General features: G+C 38.0%; 1 protein-coding gene across 1 annotated transcript in view; it reads left to right on the forward strand.

Annotated features, from left to right (window-relative positions):
• The window catches only part of LOC122814022 (eosinophil peroxidase-like), an 80335-nt gene that overhangs the window by 41132 nt on the left and 12382 nt on the right, over nt 1–26821 (forward strand). Inside the window, 3 exon segments of the mRNA XM_044086605.1 lie at nt 10655–11009; nt 15709–15869; nt 20667–20925. Of these exon segments, the coding sequence (XP_043942540.1) occupies nt 10655–11009; nt 15709–15869; nt 20667–20925 (775 nt within the window).

Consider the following 26821-nt stretch of genomic DNA (forward strand, 5'->3'; position numbering starts at 1 on the left):
CATACAATACCATAACTCCTCTCTAGGCACCCTGTCATATGCTTTCTCTAAATCCACAAAGACACAATGCAACTCCTTCTGACCTTCTCTGTACTTCTCCATCAACACTCTCAAAGCAAACATCACATCTGTAGTACTCTTTCCCGGCATGAAACCATACTGCTGATCAGTAAGCATCACATCCCTTCTTAACCTAGCTTCCACTACTCTTTCCCATAACTTCATGCTGTGACTGATCAGTTTAATCCCTCTGTAGTTACTACAGCTCTGCACATCACCCTTATTCTTAAAAATCGGTACCAAAACACTTTTTCTCCATTACTCAGGCATCCTCTCACTTTCCAAGATTTCATTAAACAATCTAGTTAAAAACTCCACTGCCATTTCACCTAAACACCCCCATGCTTCCACAGGTATCTCATCTGGACTAACAGCCTTTCTGTTCTTCATCCTCTTCATAGCTATCCTTACTTCCTCCTTGCTAATCCACTGCACTTCATGATTCACTATTCGCACATCATCCAACCTTCTCTCCCTCTCATTCTTTTCATTCATCAGCCCCTCAAAGTACTCTTTCTATCTGATCAACACACTCTCCTCGCTTGTGAGTATGTTTCCCTCATTATCCTTTATCATCCTTACCTGCTGCACATCTTTACTAGCTCGGACCCTCTGTCTAGCCAATTGGTACAGGTCCTTTTCTCCCTCCTTAGTGCCCAACCTTTTATACAACTCTTCATACGCCTTATCCTTAGCCTTCACCACCTCTCTCTTTGCCATGCACCTCATCTCCTTATACTCTTGTCTACTTTCTTCATCTCTTTGACAATCCCACTTCTTCTTCTTCGCCAACCTCTTTCTCTGTATACTCTCCTGTACTTCTTCATTCCACCACCAGGTCTCCTTGTCCTCCTTCCTCTTTCCAGATGTCATACCAAGCACCTTTCTAGCCATCTCTCTTACTAGCTCTGCTGTAGTTACCCAGCTATTCAGTAACTCTTCACTGCCACACAGTGCCTGTCTTAACTCTTCCCTGAACATCACCTCACAATTACCCTTTTTCAATTTCCACCATTTGATCCTTGGTGCTGCCCTCACACTCATCCTCCTCTTCTTGATAACCATCGTCATCCTACAAACCACCATCCTATGCTGCCTAACTACACTTTCTCCGGTCACCACTTGACAGTCTCCAATCTCCTGCAGATTGGCCCTTCTACATAAGATATCCACCTGTGTGCATCTTCCTCCACTCTTTTATGTCACCCTATGCTCCTCCCTCTTGTTAAAATATGTATTCATCACAGCCATGTCCATCCTTTTCGCAAAATCCACTACCATCTGACCTTCTGCATTCCTTTGCTTAACACCATACCTACCCATCACTTCCTCATCCCCTCTGTTCCCTTCACCAACATGCCCATTGAAATCTGCTCCAGTCACCTCTCTCTCACCCTTGGGTACAGTCATCACCACTTCATCCAACTCACTCTAAAATTGTTCTTTCTCATTCATCGCACACCCAACTTGTGGAGCATATGCACTAACAACATTCATCATTACACCATCAATTTCCAGCTTCATAAACATCACTCTATCCAACACTCTTTTCACCTCGAAAACACTCTTAGCGTACTGTTCCTTCAGGATAATGCCTACACCATTTCTCCTCCCATCCACACCATGATAAAACAATTTGAAACTGCCTCCGATACACCTAGCCTTGCTCCCCTTCCATGTGGTCTCTTGCACACACAATATACCAACCTTCCTTTGGTCCATCATATCAGCTAGCTCTCTCCCTATACCAGTCATACTGCTGACATTCAAACTTCCGACCCTCACTATCACAGTCCTAGCCTTTACCTGCCTTCGGGCATGCCTTTCCCCTCTTCTCTTCCTTCAGCCAACAGTAGCCCAATTTCCGCCAGCACCCTATTGGCCAACAGTACTGGTGGTGGTCGTTGTTAACCCGGGCCTCGACTGATCCGGTATGTCTTTCTGCACTGTATAAGATATAAGAAATAAGATATTTGGACCTTGATATTATACCACGAGGGTTAAGAGCCATTAAATTTCCTTCTGAGCCATTCATTGGAACTTGCGCAGTTGATAAGGTGTTTCAGCAGAGATGGGAAAAAGCGACACATCTCTGCTCTAGGGAATGGCTTAATATTCTAATTGAAAGAGACATTATTAAATTGTCCAATATAAAAAAAGATATTAACATGGTGTGTACTAATTTAATGTCTGTTATAGACAGGGCTAAATTTGAGTCTTGCCTATGTGATATTCGAGACAAATTAAATTTACAGGACAAAAGAGTTATTGAGCAAAAAATGCATAAAATACAAAGGGACCTCCGTGATTTTGAAAAAGGCACTGCCTTTTTCAGGGGATCCAGTCAGTGTTCACGTTCTAAACCTCGTCGTCAAAGTGAAGCTGGCTGGTCTAAAGAAAGAACTGTGAGTATGACTAATGTCAATATACCTGCCAGTACACATGATAGACAATATGGTGATAACATAATGAATCATGACTTTCCACCTTTGCCATCTCCGGTGGATGACTCCTATTTCTCAGAACATTTTCGTCCACAAAGGGTTTATGGGAGGCAACAAAAGAGAAGTTATTCGGAGCAGGAACAACAAAGAGGAGGGCCTCCACGCCAATGGCACGATAATAAAAGGACAAAATGGTATTGAATTATGTTCTGATTCTAACGCTCTAATTAATTTATCTGGTTGTCAGATTAATGACAGCATTTATACAGTATTGAATCATGGGTTAAAATTTGTACCTACTGTTCTACCAAAGAAATATGAATGTAAAACAGAATTGTTTAGATTTGTGCGTAAATTGCACTTACGGTACTATTTTCATTGTTTACCGTTTTTGAATGTTGGTGTGGAAACTGTTTTTGATAATACACATATCACTGATGAATATGTTTCAGATTTAGATACAAGTGAATCTTTTGTATCCTGTGAAAGTGATTTAAATGCCTATTGTGTCATAGATGCTTCCAGAGTGACTACAAAAAGTACATTTAGGCCCCCTTTTTCACATGAAGGTATTAAAAGTTTTCATGCGATGGTTGAATTTGAGGTTAATTTGTTGTTAAATAGTTTAGATTTGACACAGGTTAGTTATAATTTATCTAAAAGGGAGTGGTCTGAATTAGTTAATTTTTCCAAACAGAAAGAATTAATTGTCAAACCGTCTGACAAAGGGAATAAGATAATAATTATGCATTATACACAGTATTATAAAATGTGTTTAGATTTATTAAGGGATGAAACTATATACTGTGTAGTCTCTGAAGATGTTGTTAAACAGGCTAAAAATAATTATACCTGTTTAATACGGAGAGGCTTGAGATTAGGATATTGGTTAGAAGCTGATGTTAAGAATAAATTAAATGTAGAAGACTATGGTCCAGCCTATTTTTATTGCCTACCCAAGATTCATAAAAATGTTAGGAATCCTCCTGGTAGACCTATAGTTTCTGCCAGTAGATATTTCCTACATAATCTGGGAGTCATTTTGCATCAAGTTAAAGGAAGCACAGAAACTCCCGTCTTATATACAAGATTCTTTTGATTTTCTTAATAAAATAAGAAATGTAATATGGAAAGACAACATGTATTGGGTGACAATGGATGTGAAGAGTCTTTACACTAATATTAAACATGTATTTGGAATTGAGGCAGTATATAAACGGATGGGAGATTACCCATTAACACATTATGTTTTAGATTTAGTGAAGTTTTGTTTGGAAAATAATTATTTTTATTTTGATAATCAAATTTTTCATCAAATTCAAGGTACAGCAATGGGTGCGCCGTTCGCACCAATGTATGCTAACATCTTTATGGGATTAGTCGAACAAGAATGTATTTATACTAATTGCTTTGTTAAAAATTATGTAAAATTTTATTTTAGATTTATTGATGATTTAATTTTTTTATGTGAAGGGGGCAGACATTTAGTGAATGACTTTATACAGGATATTCAAACAAATAGGTTTAATATATCCTTTGATGGAGTACAATGTGGATCAAGAGTTTCCTTTTTAGATATTAATTTACAGGGTATTGTGGGCAAACATATTATTACAAGCATCCATAGAAAATTTGACTCACCGAATGAATTTTTAATGGGCACTAGTTTTCACCCAAAACATACTATTGAAGCCTTACCGTATGGTGAATTTTTGAGAATTTCCTGGTTATGTAATGATGATAATATATTTATGAATGAAATACAAAGTACTAGGAATATGTTTGAAAAAAGACAATATGATGTCAAATTAATTAAATCAGATATTCAGAAGATACTTGATAATAGATATAATAATAGGCCATTATATAAAAACAAATGTAAGAATTATATCATGAATTATAATAATGAGGAAAAGATATTTATGGTTTCTACTTATAATATCTGTAGCGAGAATATTAAAAAATGTATATTGCATTTTTGGGATTTCTTAAAAAATTTTTTTGAACTCAAAAGTTTAACTGAGAAGAAGTTAATTTTTTCTTACAAGAAGGGTAGAAATATTAAGGATATGGTAGTACATACTAGATTTTATAAACCTGATGAGAAATTCTATTACCATATTGCTACAAGAGGGACGTTATCATGTGGAAAATGTAGTGGTTGTCCATATGTAATAAACTTTTTCCCCTAAATAAACAATATTGATTTTAGAGCAAATGGCCAGTATAATTGTAAAACTGAGAGAGATATATATGCCATCAGATGTGGTTGTGATAAGTTTTATATTGGTCAAACTAAGAGAATGTTTAAGACCAGATTAATGGAACATCTGAGGGACATTAGGGTAAAAAAATTAGAGAGACCTTTAGCTCAGCATTTTTATGAATTTCATGAAGGAAAATGTGATAGTTTGTCAGCAACTATTTTATAATAGGTTTTCATAAGTGAATTTAATGATAATTTGATTAAGAATGCACTTTTAAAGAAAGAAACAATTTTTATTTTGAAGTATGAAACCCTGATTCCTAGGGGTCTGAATACAAATTGTTGCTGGAGAAGTATTGTTTAAAATACTGCTTGAGATGTATTCTTATTAACTTTTAATTATTTTAATGATTTAATTGTTTAATTGTTTGATTGGTGATTGATGGAAGTAGCTGGTGTTATATAAACTTTTTTGTAAATGTGATGTGTTACTCCTTGATGGCTTACTGTGGCCGAGGCACTAGAGAATAAATTTTTTTTACTGGCTTATTTGTTTCGTTTTGTGGTGTAGCAATTTGGGTCCTGCTTTGTTGTTCATTGATACTTCTTTCTGTACTGTTGTCTGCATGTATGATTTGGCAAAATATTACGCCGGATGCCCTTCCTGACGCAACCCTCCCCATTTATCCGGCCTTGGGACCGGCACAAAGAAATGTACTAGCTTGTGCATCCCCAGTGGCTGGGTTTTTTACCAGCCAATGATTAATTATTGTATGTTGTGCTTTCTTTAACAGCAGTCTACATGCCAGACTTACCAGAAAAGTCATCTCTGAGTCACACTGCAACAGTGCCATAGAGATACCATGGCAACCCTGTGAGCAAAGCAAGTTAAAGTGTGTATTGTCTGCAATCATTTTCATCTCAGTTTTGACAAGTAGAAACTGTTCTTTTCAAACAGCATCAAGTGTGATGAACAGAACAGTACCCGTTCAGACAGCTGTCAACACCTCAAAAGTTGCATGTTACTGTTTTCTTCCCAAATAAGGCATAATGCTGTACTGCTAAGAATTTCACTCTAAGTCTCCAAGTAGAAATAAATCAGTCTTACAATTTCTAGAACTACAGAACTGACTTCCCAGAATGTTTTTTTATTTAGAGCTTCTAAAAGCAACATAGATAACAAATACCAGTTTTGCAATGTCAAGAATTATAACAGAGGGGCAGGGTAACAACCCAAGAACTTTCCTTACAGGTATTAGTATGTTATATGAGACCATTGCTGTGGGAAAAGGCCACACATTTACCTTCTAAGTCAGGGGATTGCAAGCCCAGTTGTTAACTTCTTAATGTGTGTTACATAAAAAAGTTGTTAAAAGGTGCTTCACGAAGGTCATTTCATCACTTTCTGACTGAAGTGCACTTTTTATTTTCAAAAAAATAAAATAAAAAATGTTTGAAGAACTTTCTGATGGTAGAGATCGTTTACCAATTTAATACACTTGCCTTAATCACATATTGTGTTGTATTTGATCACACACCGTATTCAATCAAACACCATGGTGTATTTTATCACACATCGTGTTGTATTTTATCACACATCATGTTGTATTTAACCACACATCGTGTTGTATTTTATCGCACATCGTGTTGTATTTAATCACACATTGAGTTGTATTTAATCACACACCCCATTGTATTTAATCAAACATCATGTTGTATTTAACCACACATCGTGTTGTATTTTATCACACATCATGTTGTATTTAACCACACATTGTGTTGTATTTTATCACACATCGTGTTGTACTTAATCACACATTGTGTTGTATTTAATCACACACCCCATTGTATTTAATCAAACATCATGTTGTATTTAACCACACATCGTGTTGTATTTTATCACACATCATGTTGTATTTAACCACACATTGTGTTGTATTTTATCACACATCGTGTTGTACTTAATCACACATTGTGTTGTATTTAATCACACACCCAATTGTATTTAATCAAACATCATGTTGTATTTAACCACACATCGTGTTGTATTTTATCACACATCATGTTGTATTTAACCACACATTGTGTTGTATTTAACCACACATCGTGTTGTATTTTATCACACATCGTGTTGTATTTAACCACACATCATGTTGTATTTAATCAGACATCATGTTGTATTTAACCACATATCATGTTGTATTTTATCACACATCATGTTGTATTTAACCACACATCATGTTGTATTTAACCACACATTGTGTTGTATTTTATCGCACATCGTGTTGTACTTAATCACACATTGTGTTGTATTTAATCACACACCCCATTGTATTTAATCAAACATCATGTTGTATTTAACCACACATTGTGTTGTATTTTATCACACATCATGTTGTATTTAACCACACATTGTGTTGTATTTTATCACACATCATGTTGTATTTAACCACATATCATGTTGTATTTAATCACACATCATGTTGTATTTAACCACACATCGTGTTGTATTTTATCACACACCGTGTTGTATTTAACCACACATCGTGTTGTATGTTATCACACATCATGTTGTATTTAACCACACATCGTGTTGTATATTATCGCACATCGTGTTGTATTTAATCACACACCCCATTGTATTTAATCAAACATGACGTTGTATTTAACCACACATCATGTTGTATTTTATCACACATCATGTTGTATTTAACCACACATCGTGTTGTATTCTATCATACATCATGTTGTATTTAACCACACATCGTGTTGTATTTAACCACACATGTTGTATTTAATCACATACCCCATTGTATTTAATCAAACATCATGTTGTATTTAACCACACATTGTGTTGTATTTTATCACACATCATGTTGTATTTAACCACACATTGTGTTGTATTTTATCACACATCATGTTGTATTTAACCACACATTGTGTTGTATTTAATCACACACCTCATTGTATTTAATCAAACATCATGTTGTATTTAACCACACATCATGTTGTATTTTATCACACATCATGTTGTATTTAACCACACACCGTGTTGTATTTTATCGCACATCGTGTTGTATTTAATCACACATTGTGTTGTATTTAATCACACACCCCATTGTATTTAATCAAACATCATGTTGTATTTAACCACACATCGTGTTGTATTTTATCACACATCATGTTGTATTTAACCACACATTGTGTTGTATTTTATCGCACATCGTGTTGTATTTAATCACACATTGTGTTGTATTTAATCACACACCCCATTGTATTTAATCAAACATCATGTTGTATTTAACCACACATCGTGTTGTATTTTATCACACATCATGTTGTATTTAACCACACATTGTGTTGTATTTTATCACACATCGTGTTGTACTTAATCACACATTGTGTTGTATTTAATCACACACCCCATTGTATTTAATCAAATATCATGTTGCATTTAACCACACATCGTGCTGTATTTTATCACACATTGTGTTGTATTTAACCACACATTGTGTTGTATTTTATCGCACATCGTGTTGTATTTAATCACACATTGTGTTGTATTTAATCACACACCCCATTGTATTTTATCACACATCATGTTGTATTTAACCACACATTGTGTTGTATTTAATCATACATCATGTTGTATTTAACCACACATCGTGTTGTATTTTATCACACATCGTGTTGTATTTAACCACACATTGTGTTGTATTTTATCGCACATCATGTTGTATTTAACCACACATCAGGTTGTATTTTATCGCATATTGTGTTGTATTTAATCACACATCATGCTGTCTAGTAAATTTCTGTCTGTGTTTGTGCTGGCCTGTCTAATTTTCTGAGTAAAATTCCTCAGCTTATTCAGTTCAGTCATCCAGTTGTGATGACTGTTATCCCAGTTTCAGGCATGAGGAAACGCATAGCATGGTTAGCGCAAGGGAATTACTCAATGAAATGAACAGCCTGCAGATCAGAAGTGATATCTGAATCACAAAAATGGCTTAATACAGGAAAAACAGACTGAGCTGAAGTTAGAGTACAAGTAATTTCCTCATTTAATCAGTTTTACTCCATCTTGTTAAGTGAGAGCAAATAATCCACAACTAATCTGTCTGCATTTCATTTGTTTTAAATGTAGAAGAACATTGGCAAAACCAGGTGCTTGGAAACACTAAAAAGCATTGCTTATACAGAATTCCCACAGCCTCTCCCCCCTTAGAAACTTCTAGCAGTTTGCATTATAAACTGCAAAACAAAATGTGAAAGTGTTGCTGCTGCTGCGATGTATATGAGGTTCATCAGCCACTCTTATTTCTCATGACATTTCATAGAATTTTTTTTGTTTATTTTTTTATTATTTGTAGGCAGTGATTCAAGCTGTTGTTTAATCTCAGACAGTTGTGGGCTGGAAGGTTTTCCATGCATACAAACACACAATGTCAAGTGAGGATTAGTGCTTCAGAGAGTGAACTAATTTTATTTCAGCAAAAGCCTTGTGTAGCTTCATTCCGCTTATCTTCACAGCTTCAGCCAGTGACAAACCCACTTAAATCCCTTTGTTATCTGATACACCATCAACTTCTCCAGCAGGTTCTTTCAGGGCCCTACCACTCTATATAAAAAGTATTCCATTTACTCAGACATTTGTCTTTTTTTTTTTTTTCCTTGGAAAACACATTGAACTATATGGTGAGATTATACAATTTCATTGCAATCCTTCATTTTCTCCAAAAGAAGTACGGTCATTCTTCCTGCTTTTCTTCATAGTCCTTGCCTTCCCAGCAGCACATGTCCCAGCCTTCATCGATGGAACCTTCTGGGTAGTCTTCGCCAACTTGATTTTCAGATCTCTGTGGGCCCTCTAGATTTATGCATTTCAATTGTGGCTTTACCAATGTTTTACGTAATATAAAACATGGCATTAGTTCCCCTGAGTTCACCCTAGCTTTTTGCATCGTACAGTCCCATTACCCATCACCAGAACCTTCCAGCACTGTGTCACATAACTAAGTGTGAAGGTCACCATTAGTCCTTTTCTTTCTACAGACATCCATGGTCACTCACCCTAGACTTCACATTACCCATAATCCTCTGTGAAAGTGCAAATCTTTGAATAGAACTTATTCGTATTAAAGTTTAGCTCACATTTGTCTGCCCAGTATGTTTTCTTTAATGAAGTTCATCAAATGTTGCTTCCATTATTAATGACTACTTTACTAGTTTCAGTGACATTAATAAGCAGAGTAATTTTGTTGGCCAGCTTCACAACTGCACCATTTACAAAAAAATACTTTACAGGACCGCCCAATACCAAGCAATGTGGCATCTCTCTTCTGGCTGATTTCTCATCCTTTATCAGAATTCCTGCTTTCTGCAGCCTGTGAACCAGTTTTCTAACCACCCTACCATCCTTGTTCATGTCTTCTAATTTTTGTCATCTTCATTTCTGTGTTTCTGTAATGATAATTGATAAAACTTTGTATTTTCCTCTGTTTCTCTATAATTGACAACGGGATTAACCAGGAGTTTTGGAAAAATACTCCAACTTCTAGAGTGTAATCCTTCAAACAAGTGTAGCCCCTAGTCTCAGACAATACATGAAAGTATATATTTTAATAGTAAAATAATCATTTAATTGCAGACTTCACTAAAAGAAGAAATAGTCAACAAAGCTTTCTAAAATAGTATGTTTAAGACACTATAAAATCAAAAACTAAGATAACTATGCCAGGGCATTTTATTTAAATCTGAGTATGTCAGATAGCAAGAAAAATAAATCATATTAGAAAATGGCATTGTGGTGTATATAGTGTATGTTTGGTTACACTTTGGCTGAAACTGCTTTTTACACAAGTCATAACAGCAGATACTCCAGGCATGTTCTAAGGAAATTATTATAGTAAACACAAACATAACTTATTTTCCCTTTCCCTAGGTACCTCCTGGTGATCCTCGGATTAACCAAACAAGCTGTCTTCCGTTTTTCCGCTCCTCACCAGTATGTGGCAGTGGAGAGCTGGGTTACATGTTTGGAGATGTCAATGTCCGGCAGCAAATGAATGCCCTTACCTCCTTCATCGATGGCAGCATGGTGTACGGCAGCACAGAAACAGTGGCAAACAGCCTGCGCGTCCTCGGCAGCCCAGAAGGCTTGATGGACATTAATAAGAACTTCACTGATAGTGGACTGGCTTACCTACCCTTTGATCATGATCCAAATAGCGCCTGCCTCATTGTGCAGAGAGCATCAGCTCCAGTGAATGACACACCAGTACCCTGCTTCATTGGTGGTAAGCAACGTCTCTACCATGAAAAGTTTTTTACCATTTCAAGTGTTTTAAGTTCAGATTGCATGTGAGTTTACTTCTGCATTTGTGCGTGTGTGTGTGTGTGTGCGTGTGTGTGTGTGTGTGTGTGTGTGTGTGTGTGTGTGTGTGTGTGTGTGTGTGTGTGTGTGTGTGTGTGTGTGTGTGTGTGTGTGTATTATGTGTGTGTGTGTGCGTGTGCGTGTGTGTGTGTGTGTGTGTGTGTGTGTGTGTGTGCTTTGCATACAATAATATAAAACATCATGAGAAAATATTAATTGACATGAAATAACTTAAGTTTGATTATCTGTGCATAAAACTTTATGGTGGCAAAGGATATAGGGATCACAGTGTTCCAAATTCCAATCTGATAATCTAAGTACAAGTTCACCCCTTCATTCTCATCCATTTACATCATTCTGCATCATTCTAGATATATGGATCTTCTTCACATTGTTACATTTATTATAGGTTCATAGATTCATAGGTTCATACTAGGCTATCTGCCCTAGGGCATTTATAAACCTAGCCAGAGTGTGTTTGGCTTTCGCCACCCATTTTAAATTAATTTTGCTATGCCCTTTTTCGAGGTTAGTATACTGTGTCTCTGTCTAACAGTGACACAGAAGTGATACCCGGGGTAAACCTACTATCTCCCATCCACTCATCAAGATTCCTCTTGAAGAGAGTCAATGAGGGACTCTGCCTAACCTGGACTGGGATTTTATTCCAGAGTGAAGGGAGCCTCTGGGTTATGAATCTGTCCCTCCAGCATGTCCTATTTATTTCAGTGCTGAGGTTCAAGTCTCTCGAGCGCGTAGCTCGATGGGATTTGGATTTTCTGAGGAGCAGCATGTCCATTAATTCCGGGTTGGACATGGCTTTATACATTAGGCACAGATCGCCTCTGAGCAGGCAGTATGCCACTGAGTAGAGCTGGAGTTTCTTTAACCGGGCAGCATATGGCATCTGTTTGAGCCCTTTGATCCTCTTGGTGAGGTACTTTTGTGGTCTTTCCAGTTGCTGCAGGTGTCTGGTAAGGTACATCCCAAAAGGTGCATTGTACTCAATTATGGGCCTGATGACAGATGAGTAAAGAGGCACGATGACCTCCCCTGATCTAGATGTGAATCCCTTCATGATTAGGTGGGCTATATAAAATGTTTTTCTAACCACTTTGGCCACGTGGTTGTTAAATGAGAGCTTGCTATCAACTTGGGTCCCCAGATCCCTAATTACTTCTTCCGTACTTAATGGATTACCACCTATGTGATAATTTGTGGGCACTTTGTTTTTGCCAAAGGGGATGACTATACACTTTTTGGCATTTAGCTTGAGGCCATGGCTCTGGCACCAGTTGTCTGTTTCTATGAGGCCCTTTTGTAGGATGCTTGTGTCGGCTGGAGAGTCGATTATGGCGCCCAGTTTGCAGTCATCTGCAAACTTGGTCAGCCACAGTCCTTCCATGTTAGCCTGTACCTCCGATAAATATATACCAAACAAGAGAGGTCCCATGACTGACCCTTGTGGGATGCCACTTGTAACTGGTTTGGAGTCTGACATGGCTCCAGCAATTCTAACCATGTGGGTTCTGTCCTTGAGCCAGTTTGCAACCCATCTAGTGACATAGGGGTTTATATTTAAGCTGGTGAGCTTATCTATAATGCCCGAGTGGGGTATTTTATCGAAGGCTTTTGCAAGGTCCAGGTAGGCTGTGTGGACCATCTTCCCCTCGTCAATAGCCTTGGTGACTGTTTCAAAGAAATCAACCAGGTTTAAGAGGCAGGATCTGCCCTTAACAAAGCCGAACTGGGTAGGATCCAGTGTCTGTAGGTCTCCAATATTTTTATTTATGAGGTCCATGATGATCCTTTCCATAGCTTTGCAGACCAAGCTAGTCAGGCTTATGGGGCGATAGTTTCCAGGATCCGTTGAGGCACCACCTTTGTGGAGAGGGACCACTGTTGCTGTACGCCACTCTTTGGGTACATATCCTGTAGTAAGGCTGAGCTTGAACAGTAGTTTTATGTTTGGGTTTAGTTCTTCTTGGAGTTCATGTAGGATGCAGCCTGGGACACCGTCTGGTCCCATTGATGCTGTGTTTTTTGCTTTGGAGAGGGCGGCTCTTACCTGAGCATCTGAGATGTCAGGGGGCAGTACTCTGCTGGGATAGATATTTGCCCTTTTGGTGGGGAAGGGGGGGGGAGTTTGCACTGAACCTGTCAGCTAGGATGTTGGCAATGTCTGTGAGTTTGATGCATTTTTTGTCATTTTGGACTAATTCTGAGCATATCTGGGAATTCCCACCCAGGTTCCTAACATAACTAAAGAAAGCCTTGTGATTATCCTTAGTGTCCTGTGCAATTTTTCTCTCGAAGCTGGCCTTAGATGATTTTATGAGTGCCCATAGTTTTTTGCTAATACTGATCAGAGATGCCTTCCCTTTTTGGGATTTTGCTCTATCATGTAGTAGCTTCCTCCTTCTATTGTATAGTTTGTTTATGGCTGGGGTCCACCAGACAGGACGCCTAACTTTGGAGGATTGGGTCTTGGTTTTATTTGGGATTGCATGATCCATGCATTCCTGAAGGTGTTCATAGAATGTGTTTATAAAGGATTCTGCGGTCTGGGCCGTATTTTCCACAGGCCCAGGGGCTTTGAAGGATTCCACCTCGGTTTTGAGGAGTGTGAAATTTGCTTTAGAGAAGTTTTTCACTGTGGTTTTCTGGGCAGGGGCTGGGGTCGGGATGTGAATATCTAGTGAGATTAGTTTATGGTCTGATCTTACCAGTGAGGGATACACTTCTGGTCTGGAGCATAGAGTCCCCATGTTGGTGATGATCAGGTCGAGTATGTTTTCCCCTCTTGTGGGAGGGGCAACAAGTTGTTCTATAGCATTTGAGTTTATAAATTCTAGGAACCTTTGGGCTAGGGTGTTGGAGCTAGAGTAATGTTCCCAGTCTATGTTAGGGTAGTTGAAGTCGCCCAATATAATGGTGGTTGGAGAGACCTTCATATTTTCCAGTGTTCTCAGGAAGGCCGAGTGGGGTTCCTGGGTTTGGGAGGGTGGTCTGTAGCAGGCTATAAACTGGAAGGCAGTTTTACCCACTGTTAGTTGCACATGGATAGTCTCTGATGCTTCGTGCTGTGCTACCAACCTGGAGGTGTGGGTATCTTTGATGAATATTGATACTCCCCCTCCTTTTGTGGTTCTGTCCAAGTTTTGGGGTCAAAAAACATGGTATGAGGTATAACCTGGTAGTGCTGGGGTGCTCTCGGGAGCCTTGAACCAGGTTTCTGTTACTGCACAGATATCGATGTTCTCCATGCTAAGGAGAGTTTCGAGTGCATGCATCTTGAGGTTTAGACTTCTGGCGTTGAGTAGCATTACTCTTAGTTTCTTATCCCTTGTGATACCTATGGAGGTGGGTTTGTCTTTTGAGCCTTGCCTAAAAAAGGCACTATGGGGGTGGCAAGAGCCTTTGCCAATATCCGAAAGCCCAGGGGTGACAGGTGCAAGCCGTCCCTAGCGAATTAGATGATTCATAGAGTCATACTGCATACCTCTCAACTGTCCAGATTTTTGCCTTATTTTTTTGGTCTTCTCCTCATAAATTTTTAGTTTTCTGGCAAATCATTGAGGTTTGAAGTCAATACATAATGACAGACACGTGAGTTTCAGACTTCATGCACTTCAGAAATAATGCAACACCTTTTATTCAAGCAACTTTTTATCTTTGTAAGAGCAACATTTAAAATGTATTCCTATTTCTTTGGGCCTTTGACCCTTCATTATTTTTGCCTTTGTCCAGATTTCTTCTGCTAAGAGACTAAGAGGTATGATTCATAGATATTCCAAGGCCAGTGAGTCTTATGTTTGCCCTTGCTCCAAGTTATAAAAACTTCACAGGTCATTATAATAATTCTGGAGGCGCAAGGTGAAAACCCCTATTGAAGAATGGGGGGTAGCATAATGGTTAAGGTGTTCGCCTCGTGAACAGAAGGTGTAGGGATTGATTGTGACCTCAGGTTATTGGCTAGGATTAAAATAACCCTTCAGGACAGTTAGCCTCACATTCACCTATGAATGACTTATCCCGCTGCTGATAGAAAAAATATGCAGTTTTAAAAAGCTAGTTAATCAAAGTGGTTTGGAGGGACTTCAGTGAATCCTAAAGAAAGATGTACATTTTGTATCTGCTAATTTTAAATATACTATGCTCTTAAAATGGAACCAGTTGTCTAAAATAGTCTTTTTTCATAGAAACTGCTATTTTTTGAATTTTTGGGGAGTGAGTTTGGAAGGACAAGGTGTTGAATTAATCTTGTCAAGTCTAAGAATTACATATCATTGCACTAGCCTTTTTGGATCAGAGGAGAGCAAGAGGCTGACAGAAACACTTATTTTTTATAATAATATGCTTACAAATGCTAGATCACAGATAGTGGCGCATATATCCTTGTTAGGTCTATGCTCTCACAGCATATTTGCCATTGAGCAGCTACACTTTTACTAAAAATATAAATGTCCAGACTGTAACAAATGTAGGGAATGGGACCAGCCGATGCAAAGCACAGGGAAATGTCAAAAAATAATAACTAAGTAAATAAATAAAAGTTCATTATTTACCATGCAGACCTAAATCAGCAGGTGATATGAAACAATGTGACATTGTCATTGCAGGTGATGTTCGAGCAAGTGAACAGCTGGGTCTTGTAACTATGCATACACTTTTTGTAAGGGAGCATAACGGAATCGCTAAGGAGCTGAAGAGAATAAACCCTCACTGGAGCGGTGAAATAATATTCCAAGAGACAAGGAAGATTGTAGGAGCCATGCAACAGGTCTGTATATTGTTGGTTTGTTTATATGTTTTCTACTGACTGCAAAAATGAGGCACATACAATATTTGCTGATATGTTTTGATTTTTTGGCAATATGTAACTATTTTACAAATTGTGCTTAATCCTCAATGGTCAGAATGTTAAATATTTATTTATTCCTTCATCAACATCTAACAATCCTCATATTCTACCGATATACACAGTCTGAATTCGTTTAAAAGACTCAGATCTAGAAAAATGAATTTTTGTGATTTGTAAGCAAATATCTTCATTTTTTTTCTGTTAGATTACCAACAGTAATAGAACTTTGGCTTATTTTAAGAATCTTAAAAGCCCTGATAAGGAGTTCTTGTTTTCAAACATAATTTTAGAGGAGTTTTGTACTTTTAAACTCTGAGCAGCAGGGCCTGCCAGGCCAAACTGAATCATGCACACATGAACGTTGTCTGCAGGAAATGCAGAAATCACCACAAAATAGTATGTTACAAGTTAAATTTAGTGCTCGATTATCACTTACATGAGTATATGGAGGCAAGATGAGGGATAATCTTTACCCACAATCCTCTGAAACAATGTGTCGTTCTTTTGTTCCTGCTTACCCAAATCTGCAGAATGTGCTTCATCAAATATAGGTGTAGAGGATGTCTTTTTTTGTTGTTGTTGTGTGTTTGTTTGTTTGTTTGTTTGTTTGTTTGTTTGTTTGTTTGTTTGTTTGTTTGTTTGTTTGATCGTTTGTTTGATCGTTTGTTTGCTTGATCATTTGTTTGTTTGATCGTTTGTTTTTTTTTAAGAAATAGAGAGGACAGGGCTTCCAGCGCCTCACATGGCACCAAAAAACACCCCATCCTATTCTCATCCATTCAGACTTGTTCCAGCATGAGGCTGCCTTCTAATATTCAAAAGGAAGAAAAGAATCACATCATTTCACAATTAAGAAGGCACAATGGCTACATAAAACAGTCATTATAAAGCAAATATATATATAGACATGAAGAGATTTTCATAAATAATACTTTATTTTATTTTATTTGCTGATTTGGGATACACCAAAGACCCTTTTCAGCCACAAACTAACCAACAAGACAAAGGCAATAAAAATCAACATTGGGCATGAACAAACACATGTATATATATATATATATATATATATATATATACATACCTATATAAAATAAGAATGCACAGTATATACAAATTTATAGCAAACAGATTAGCTGCAGGCATGCAATGCTACAAATTAGTAATATTGACTGAAGAGCTTTTACAGAGCTAACAGAGTCTATCAACAATGGTGGGGTGGCAGTAAGCTCAGTAGCATAGTCAGCCATTTTGTTAGCTTTCACATTTATTTACAGTTATAAACATATACACCAACAGATTAATAGCTCCGAAGATATTTTTCAGTTATAGATTTTGCAGCCTTTCACTGCTGGCTCCTCTAATTTCAGTTAAGCAAAACAGAAGCATTTTGCTTCCTTTTGTCCCTAGTCCAGGTATACACTTCTGTAACCGGCCATGTCATCTTAGCAAAAGACTAAAACTAAACAAGCAGATATACTAGACAAAGCCATTATGCATACAATCCAGATTGCATGCTGGTTTGCAGTATTCCTTACTGTAATAGTCACTTTCCTGAACTAGTTACCTTAAGTAACACAGTTGCTTGTTGATGTTAGAATACTTAGTAAAGCAAATTTAAATCACGTTCTTATTGACGAGTTCTGTTATTCAGAAAGTCCGTAACAGAGGCCTCGAACTTTAACAAAATTCCGTATGACATTCTTGGCACCATTTCTAGAAAAAATCCATGATATTTTGATTATTTTGCATATTTGAAATATAGACCAAGAATAGACCTTCTAAACTATAATTTATTATTCTTTTGTTACAAGTCAAATATACATATATTTATTAGTTTAAATAAAGTATGTATAGGTTCCGTATCAGCTGTAAATAAACAATATAGACTTTCTTGAAGATGTTATTTTATTTGTACATTTCTTTGGGATAAACCAGTCAGCCTTGAAACATTCTTTTTTTGCACATTTCTTTTCTTTGGGACAAACCAGTCAGCCTTGAAACATTCGTTTAGTGACATTGCTGTATAGCAGGAATTTATCCAGTAATTTCCAGTGTTGCCAATTGTTACAGCTTCAAATAGTCCAAAAAATGAATATTTAAGCCTCCGCAATATGGCACAGTGTAATGTATCTTAACAAAGAAGTAACATGACAGGTCGCAATCACAAATACGTATTTATTCTTAAGGTACATGGCATAGATTTCGAACTCTGAGCTTAGGAATCAGGATCTAATCTAGCAATAAAGAGGGATAAAGGCCCCGAGTCGAAACACTTTTAAATATTTCTCTTTTTCCATAAAAACGTTAACAGATAAACTTTACAAACAATAAAGTGTTTTCTGAAATAGTAAGCATGGAACTCCTAACATATTATCTTTTAGTAACTTTTGTTTTCTATGATTTGTCTGAAAATCAAAATATATAAGAAACGGAGATAAAACTAAGCAGAACATAGTACACGCTACGCCTATCAATGAGGTCAATATGTGGTAGCACAGCCTATATTCTCATTATTAAGATGATTTATTTTAAATTGCGATAAATAAATGCACACAAAATTAAAGAAACAGAGAGAAAATTTAGACACAGTCAGGTACAGATGGGAGTTACTGCACACTGTGTGATACTGTGTGATGCAGCAAACATGCGAGGTGACAATAACATAAAAAAACACAACTTTATTGTTGTTGATGGGGTAATTGTAATCCTATGCTGGACATACAATGTAAAAAATTAAAATATTCATCCCTTGTCATCTAAATGAATATCATCACAGCTAAGTACTGAAGCTAATCAGCTTTTGAATTCTTGCCAGTGTATAATTAAGAAACAGCATTATCACAGGCTATTATAGTACTTTGGATTACATTGTGAAACACTGATGCAACATACCACAAAAAGTGCAACTCTGATTGCAAACTAGGTCCCTGATATAAATGTAAATGCTACAAACACTGTATTATCATTTATAGCGATATCAATATCAATGAATGTCATCACCTCTACTAGCCATTTACTTTATCCCATTCGCCAGGCCCCAGGCTTCATAAGACCTGCCTAATGGCTTTTCTACCTTCATGCAACAGGCCCATTTGTTGCACTGAGGATGAGAGACAGGCACCCCAGGCTAAGACAGACCCCTACAGACTATTCATTTCTATGGCCTCATCAGTGCACTGAGGATGAGAGACAGGCTCCCCAGTCTAAGACGGCCCCTACAGACTATTCATTTCTATGGCCTCATCAGTGCACTGAGGGTGAGAGACAGGCACCCCAGTCTAAGACAGCCCCTACAGACTATTCATTTCTATGGCCTCATCAGTGCACTGAGGGTGAGAGACAGGCACCCCAGTCTAAGACAGCCCCTACAGACTATTCATTTCTATGGCCTCATCAGTGCACTGAGGGTGAGAGACAGGCACCCCAGTCTAAGACAGCCCCTACAGACTATTCATTTCTATGGCCTCATCAGTGCACTGAGGGTGAGAGACAGGCACCCCAGTCTAAGACAGCCCCTACAGACTATTAATTTCTATGGCCTCATCAGTGCACTGAGGGTGAGAGACAGGCACCCCAATCTAAGACACACCCTACAGACTCCTTTGGTGATAGCCGTGTGGCAGGGAGGGGGGATGGGGGGGGACAGCCACTGCTCTTAGCAGACAAATGTATCTTTCTCCACAGAACAATCCACATAGTTGAGCCCTTGAATGTCACATCAAAAGCAGTGTGTGCATGACAAGCTCATGTTCACAGGCGCAACATTCGGTGCTCCTGCTTGGTGTTACCCATGTGGCACATCAGAGCCTCTTCCACCCAACACCCACCCCACCACCCAGGATAGGAGAGCCAACAATGACCACTCATTCACATCCTCCTGACCCCACCCCTCACTAATCAAACACAGGCTGTTGGGATTAAAATCAGACTTCAACTCCCTGTGCCATGAGGCTGGACTGGGTCCCATAATTTTTTGTCATATTTGTTATACCATTTAAAATGCAGCATTATTAAGCATTTATCCTACATTGTTAAGAGAACCTTTGAAACTATTTTTATTTATTCTTCTCATCCTCACTGCCTGTAAAGCATTAGCCCCCCCCCCCCACCTATTCATTCCACTTATGGCAACAGCCAGTGGTATGAGATCATCATCCAGGCAGCCATCATGGGTTTCCTCCTTATGGATTAAGTTCCCCAGCCAATGGCAGCTGACACACAATGGCTTGCTATTCCTTATATCTACAACACTTATGTGCATTCTTCCCCACATGCTTCCTTGCAAAGTTATTGCATTATTGCTGTTTGGCAGAGTCAAACATGCATCCTCAACTTTCAGGCTTCATGCTGAAATATTCCTTCACAGTGAATGTCAGCAATGCAGCAGACCACCCCCTTCCCCAGGATGAGCAATCCAGCACAGACCACTCATTTCTGCCCTCCTTCAGTTTCTTCAGTGTCATCTGGGATTCCTATTCCTGTCCTGGGGTGTGTCTGCCTTTATTTGCGTGCGTTTTCTTTTCAAGATCCAACTCCCCTTGTAGTTCATGTAAAAATATGGTTTTGTGATGTAAAACTTTTAATGATGATCTATTTGAATTGCTTATTAAATGAGTAAGTACTAGTTATGTGTTTTCCCTGTTAGATCACCAATACAATAACAGTAGATCAAGGAATGTGTGGTAATACTCTGTGCTTCCTCTTTCTCCCATTCAGATAATAACGTACAGAGATTTCCTTCCTCATGTGGTCGGCACAGAGTCCATGCAAAAGTTCCTTCCTCCATATCAAGGCTATAATGAATCTGTGAACCCTACGACTTCCAATGTCTTCACCACCGCTGCTTTTCGTTTTGGACATGGTATGCTCATGCCTAAAGTGCCTCGTCAGAATGAAACTTTCCAAGAACACCCTCTGTACCCCAGTGTCCCTCTCCACAATGCATTTTTTGCTACATGGCGAGTTGTACATGAAGGTAAGTCCAACAGCTAGCCTCCTAAATTGAATAATACACCACTAACGTGACACATTGGCCAGACTACACTGTTACAGTAATAAAGTGGGTCATTTTTACTAGAAGGTGTCATTTTTATAATAACATTGATTTTATCTAGGTTATTGTGTTCTGACAACAACACAGCTGAAATCTATTTTGAGTCGGTAAGGATTCCACATTTATCCAGCATGTCATTATCAGGTTTATGCAACTTCAGGCAGATATAAGAAGCTACTGAATAGTATATAAACATGAAATAGCCTCTCTGCACTGGCTTAGAGAAAATGTTACCGCAATAATCATACACTATTTATTTAAGCAAAAGGGCTGTCAGATATAGGTTTATATCACTTTTTCGAATGATCATTACATTGAATACGTAATTATCGAACCTTAATTGTCAAAACTGCTATTTGTCGAAGTACCTAAACATCGAAGGAAATGTTGTTGAAAAGTTTTAGCTGGCCATCCTAGAATGCTAGGTTCGTAGCAGTATTTAACTTGCAAGATTCTTAAAAGAAACTCCCACTTAAACCTTGGCTACCATCCAACAATTGGGTAAAATAAAGTAATATTCATACCGATGATGGCATGAATATTCATTGTGTGTTCTTTGTTTACCGTTTTCCTCAATGTAGTGTGATCTCAGAGTCGGTATATTTAATTTGTGATGGTCTGGCGGGGCACAGCCCAACACATGGGGGTGCAGGGGTGCTTGCCCTCTGCAAAAATCAAGAAAATAAAGTGAGGTGCTTGTTTTAAAAGTCAGGTAATGCCCGTTTTTAGTTTGTTTGTAAGGATATGCCCACGTTTGCTGACTCTGGTTTGCTAGATTATTTAGTTATAGAATCTGTTTTTTTTGTAATTTTATTTATGTAGTATGGTTTGTTTATTAAAGTTGAAAATACTTTTGTGTTAGTTATGTATTGTACAGTTTTGTACATTATTCTGGGCATTTGTATTTTAAAGTTTATTGATTTATTGTGTTGTAATGTATGGTGCTGGCCAAGAGAAATATTTTGGTAACTTTTTGTTCACTGTTTAGGCACTTCGATGGATAGTGGCTTCGACAATTAGGGTTTGAGCGTTAGGTATTTAATGTAATGATCATTCGATACACATCATTAATAACAGCAATGCTGCATGTAAATTCAATGTCGTAATGAGAAAAACATAGAAAACAGAGTGCAATGAAAAACAATAACATGAGTTGGAGAAAATGTGAGGAAAACTCAATAGTTATATTATTTGTTAGATGGATTAGTATATGATAAATGAGACTTGAGACAATGCTAATAAGATATTTAAAGACATATCAGTGATTACATGATTAGAGACAGTGAGGTGAAATTGAGTGATGCCTTAGTATGAGAGAGGTCTTCATATTATGGTTATAGACTGAAGAAGGATGGAGATACGAAGGTTGTGCAAGGTAGGGTGTCTTCAGGCAGATGAGATGAGTAGGGACAAAAGCAGTAGAGTAAACATCTGCAGAGATGAATTAAATAAGGTTAGGTAGTGAGAAAACAAAAAGGAGTGGAGTAGGAGGTTGGAGAGGCTTGTGAAGTGTGATGCAGGTTGAAGGGGTGAGTGAAGTGTAGTGAGTAAGTTCAGCCAGGAATGGCACAGGAGCAGGTCCGAGATTTTGTAAGGTATTCTTTTAAGGAACATTTAAAGGTGGGTAGGTTAGAAATAGTTCAGGTGGTTAGAGGTAAGGAGTTCCATTTTTTTCTACTGAGTATGAGTATAGGCTTTGTCCAGGGGATTTATTCAGTTAATTTATGGTGAGAAGTTGTCTTCTGATCTGACAGTTCTTTTAGGGACGTATATGTTAATTAAAGGGGCAAGAGCTGGGCAGGCTAATGGTTTGTGTATGATTTTATGTTTTGTTATAAGTTGAATGTAGGAGAGGTGGAGGGGTAGTTCCAGACGGCTAGGGGTTTGCAGAGCTTTACAGTGATGGGTAAAAGAGGATGAATTAGTAGCAAACTTGACAATTTTGTTGTAGCAGCTTTCAAGTTTATTTTATGGAGAATTGTAAATTAGTTAGAACTGATGCTCCATAGAGTAGGGAGGACAGGAGCTAAGTTTTGGATAGAGTAATTTTTTTGGGTGTGCTCAGTAAATGTTTATTTCTGTATAACATGCCTAGTTTTTATGGGTTTTCTTGATATTGCTTTGGATGTGGAGGTCAAACTTAAGATTATCATCTATTATGTCTCCTAATACTTTGGTATGGTGGACTAATGCAATTTTAGTGCCACTTGCTGAGAAGATTTTGAAAGCTCTTGCAGTGCTTGCATTTGTATATGGGTCTACACTATGCCATGTATTACTGTTGTTGTTTTTTTATCTTTTAACAAATATAGACAATTCATAAATTAATATTCCTCCAGTCAAAGGTTGACATGCAAGACACAATAAACAAGTTTAGGGATTTGAACAGCCATGAAGGATGCTATGTCCTCTAAAACAGAAGAAAAACATTGACAGATGCCTTCCATTTGCAGAAATTTCAGTGCAAGCATATGTACACCTTGGGGATGGGAGATATAAGCAGAAATAGAGTTTATCTCTAGAAGCATGTGTACACCTCAAGGAGGGTCAATATAAGCAGACAAGGTTTGCATTAAGGATTGTTGAGTCTCTGCAGTCTCAAAACCTGAGCACCAGAGAAAAAGAGACAAGAAAGTTAGGAGATGAGCGGGACACCTGGGAGTACCATACAGGAATGTCTAGAGCTGAGAATGACCTCTGGGAGTAAGACACAGGAACATTTAGAGCTGACCCCCTGGAAGTCAGTGGCTGGAAAATGCAGAGCTAGGTAAGATTGCTGGGAGCAAATGACATCAAAGTATAGAGCTGAGTTGAGCTGGAGGATTACTGAGTCACTCACTAATGCCACTGACTATCCACAATGTCACTGACTGACCATATTGAAACTAATCATGTACTAAGCACTTTAAACATTAAGAACTGCTAATTTATATATGTCAGCTGTTCTATTCAGTCCAGCTTGAATAACAGATTAGAAATATGCTTCAACAGCCAATTGACTGTAGATTTACGTCTGAGTCCCACATCCCCTAATTACATTTTGGTCAGCAGCAACAAGTATTCTCGGTACCCAGCCAAAATACAAAATGCACTCAGGAAAGCTCACACCACAAATATGCCACATCATAGCTCACTAGAACTTGCCCTGACAACAAAAGGGAATTAATAAATAATCACTAAGTATTAGCTGAAATTATTTCATGTTTCACAGCATTTTGTTTCTTTTCATCAACAAAACCTTCAGATATTGTCAGGTACAATGGTTTGTTTCAGAACCCTTTCCTGATTGGTCATTGTCATATTCGACACCCTCACCCCACCGCTGCTTGACCAGACTTTGATTATTTCATACATTTTAATAGGACAAGCCAAACTTATGACTATTTCTCTGTTGCATTTTAAAGTCCTTTCTCATTTTATTGTCCCCTTCTGATGCATCCCATCTGCTGCAGAGAAGAAAGCTACACTTTCCAGATCTTCCCTGATGTCACAGTGCAGTGTCATCCTGTCTGACATCACAGTGCTGTGTTGTTACATCATTCATTCATATCTCCTTGCTAAGAACAATTCTCTCCACCATGTATGCCTACCTTAGAGATCCTCCAGCTGTAATCCTGCTTTGACATGGTCATCGATCTTCCCATACTGTCTTGCTTTTATCCATCTGCCTTGTAAATGACCCTGGGCAATTGTGTTAGCTTTCGTCCTGTCATCTGGCTTCTCTGTATCTAGATGTCATGCCTCAAGCTACTGTGATGAGCAACAGCCTTATTTAGTTTGAATGTACTCTTTGAAATCTCCATCAGAATTGTATTTTTATTCATTCATTTGACATTTGTTAACTTAGAGCTCACAGCCTATATTCAGGTTAATTCACTATAGATGGTAGTGGAACCAGTAGTGGAACCTGTAGTGGAACCAGTAGTGGAACCTGTAGTGGAACCAGTTGTGGAACCTATAGTGGAACCAGTTTTTATATCCGCATAAGCTGATTCAACATCCTGAATGTTTTCTTGTACAAAGTGATGATAGTGGATTATCAATCCCCAGGCCAGCATGAGTTATTACATCTACAGCATTTACAATGATTACATTGATAGTGGTCTGACTGGTGGTCATAATGGGAGTTCAACAGACACAGTCCTAACTTGGGCCATACTTTTAGACTGCAGTATAAACTTCCTCCTCTGCTATTGAGCTGACTCATAAATAACCTGTAAAATTGTACATTTTTTTAATTAGCAGACCTATCTCAGCTTTCTTCATTGGTTTGGGAGGCCTGGACTTTCTTGGGTTACTAGAGATGGTTGCACCTGAGTTAATGATGTAAGACAGCTCTTTCTACCCAAGGTTTGGGAAGCTTGATTCACATGTCACCATTAAAATCAGCAGATTAGCAGAGTCCTGCGGACTTTGCTTTTCACCGTTTTTTTTCTGCGTAGAATGCTTACTGATGCTGTTATGATTTATAGTTTGGCTGAAGCCATCTTAGAGTTCATACTTGCTTTCTCTCTTCACCTTACTAAGAAAAATCCTCTTTCTTGATATCTTTGCTCTCCCATTTTCTGTTTTTTTCTGAACTTAATGGCGTTTCAAAATTTTTGAAAGCCTATTTTATTGGTTTTGTAAAATCATGCATTATGTCCACCCTTTTTTTAGCATGGCACCCACAAATAAAATGTTCAGAGAGTATGGAAATTGTTGGGGAACCCTCTTTTATCTGTTGCTGTTATGCACACTAACTAATGTCATTACACAGCCAAATTCCTCACACGTCCCTCTCCAAATTATTGAATGTTCCTCCAATATATTTTATTTTTATTTGATTTTACAAATATGTGAACTGAAGAATAAGGCATCTTTTCCATTTATAACACAGTTACAAAAACTAAAATAAAAAAATATATATAACTAGATCTAGGCATCAAAATGTTAACAGTATTAGGCACAATTTTAGAAATACAAAAACAGAAAAAATAATATAATGTTGCAATATACAAATAAGACTTCTTTCACAGTAAACAAGTCATCTACAGCAGACGATAAAATTAATTTTGTAATTAATGGCTGTAGTTACAAGAATAACTGTTTTAAGTGGCAAGAAGAAGTTAGAAAGGAAAAAGGTGACCTTTCTGTACTGCAGTGGCGATGTCCCTCAATACGGGTGGCCTTACAATCTCCCCAGGTAACTACAGACCTCTCCGCCTTACAAGACTCATCTGTAAATCCATGGAATGATCTCATAAACTACAATATCAAAAATCTTATTAAACTTGACCCCCAACATTTTGGCTTTGTGAAGGGTAGATCCTATCTATTAGGTTCATAGGTTCATAGGTTTATACTAGGCTATCTGCCCTAAGGCATTTATAAGCCTAGCCCAAATTTTTGTGGCTTACGCCACCCCTTATATGAAAAAATACTGTGCCCATTAGTTTGTTGTGCCTCTGTCCAGCAGTGACACAGAGATGGTTCCCGGGGTAAACCTACGATCTCCCATCCACAGGTCTAGATTTCTCTTGAACAGAGTCAGCGAGGTGCTCTGCCTCACATGGACCGGGATTTTATTCCACAGCATAGGGAGTCTCTGAGTGATAAATCTATCCCTCCAGCACGTCCTATTTATATCCGTGCTAAGGTTTAAGTCGCTTGCTCTAGTGGTTTTGGTGGATTTGGATTTTTGAGGTGGAGCATGTCCATTAATTCGGGTTGGACATGGCCTTGTATGTCAGGCACATGTCACCTCTGAGCAGATGGTATGCGACTGAATAGAGCTGGAGTTTCTTCAATCTGGCAGCATATGACAGATTTTGGAGTC

Source organism: Protopterus annectens, chromosome 10.part0 (genome assembly GCF_019279795.1).
Source record: "Protopterus annectens isolate FY-2018-M chromosome 10.part0, PAN1.0, whole genome shotgun sequence".
NCBI classification, from domain to species: domain Eukaryota; kingdom Metazoa; phylum Chordata; order Ceratodontiformes; family Protopteridae; genus Protopterus; species Protopterus annectens.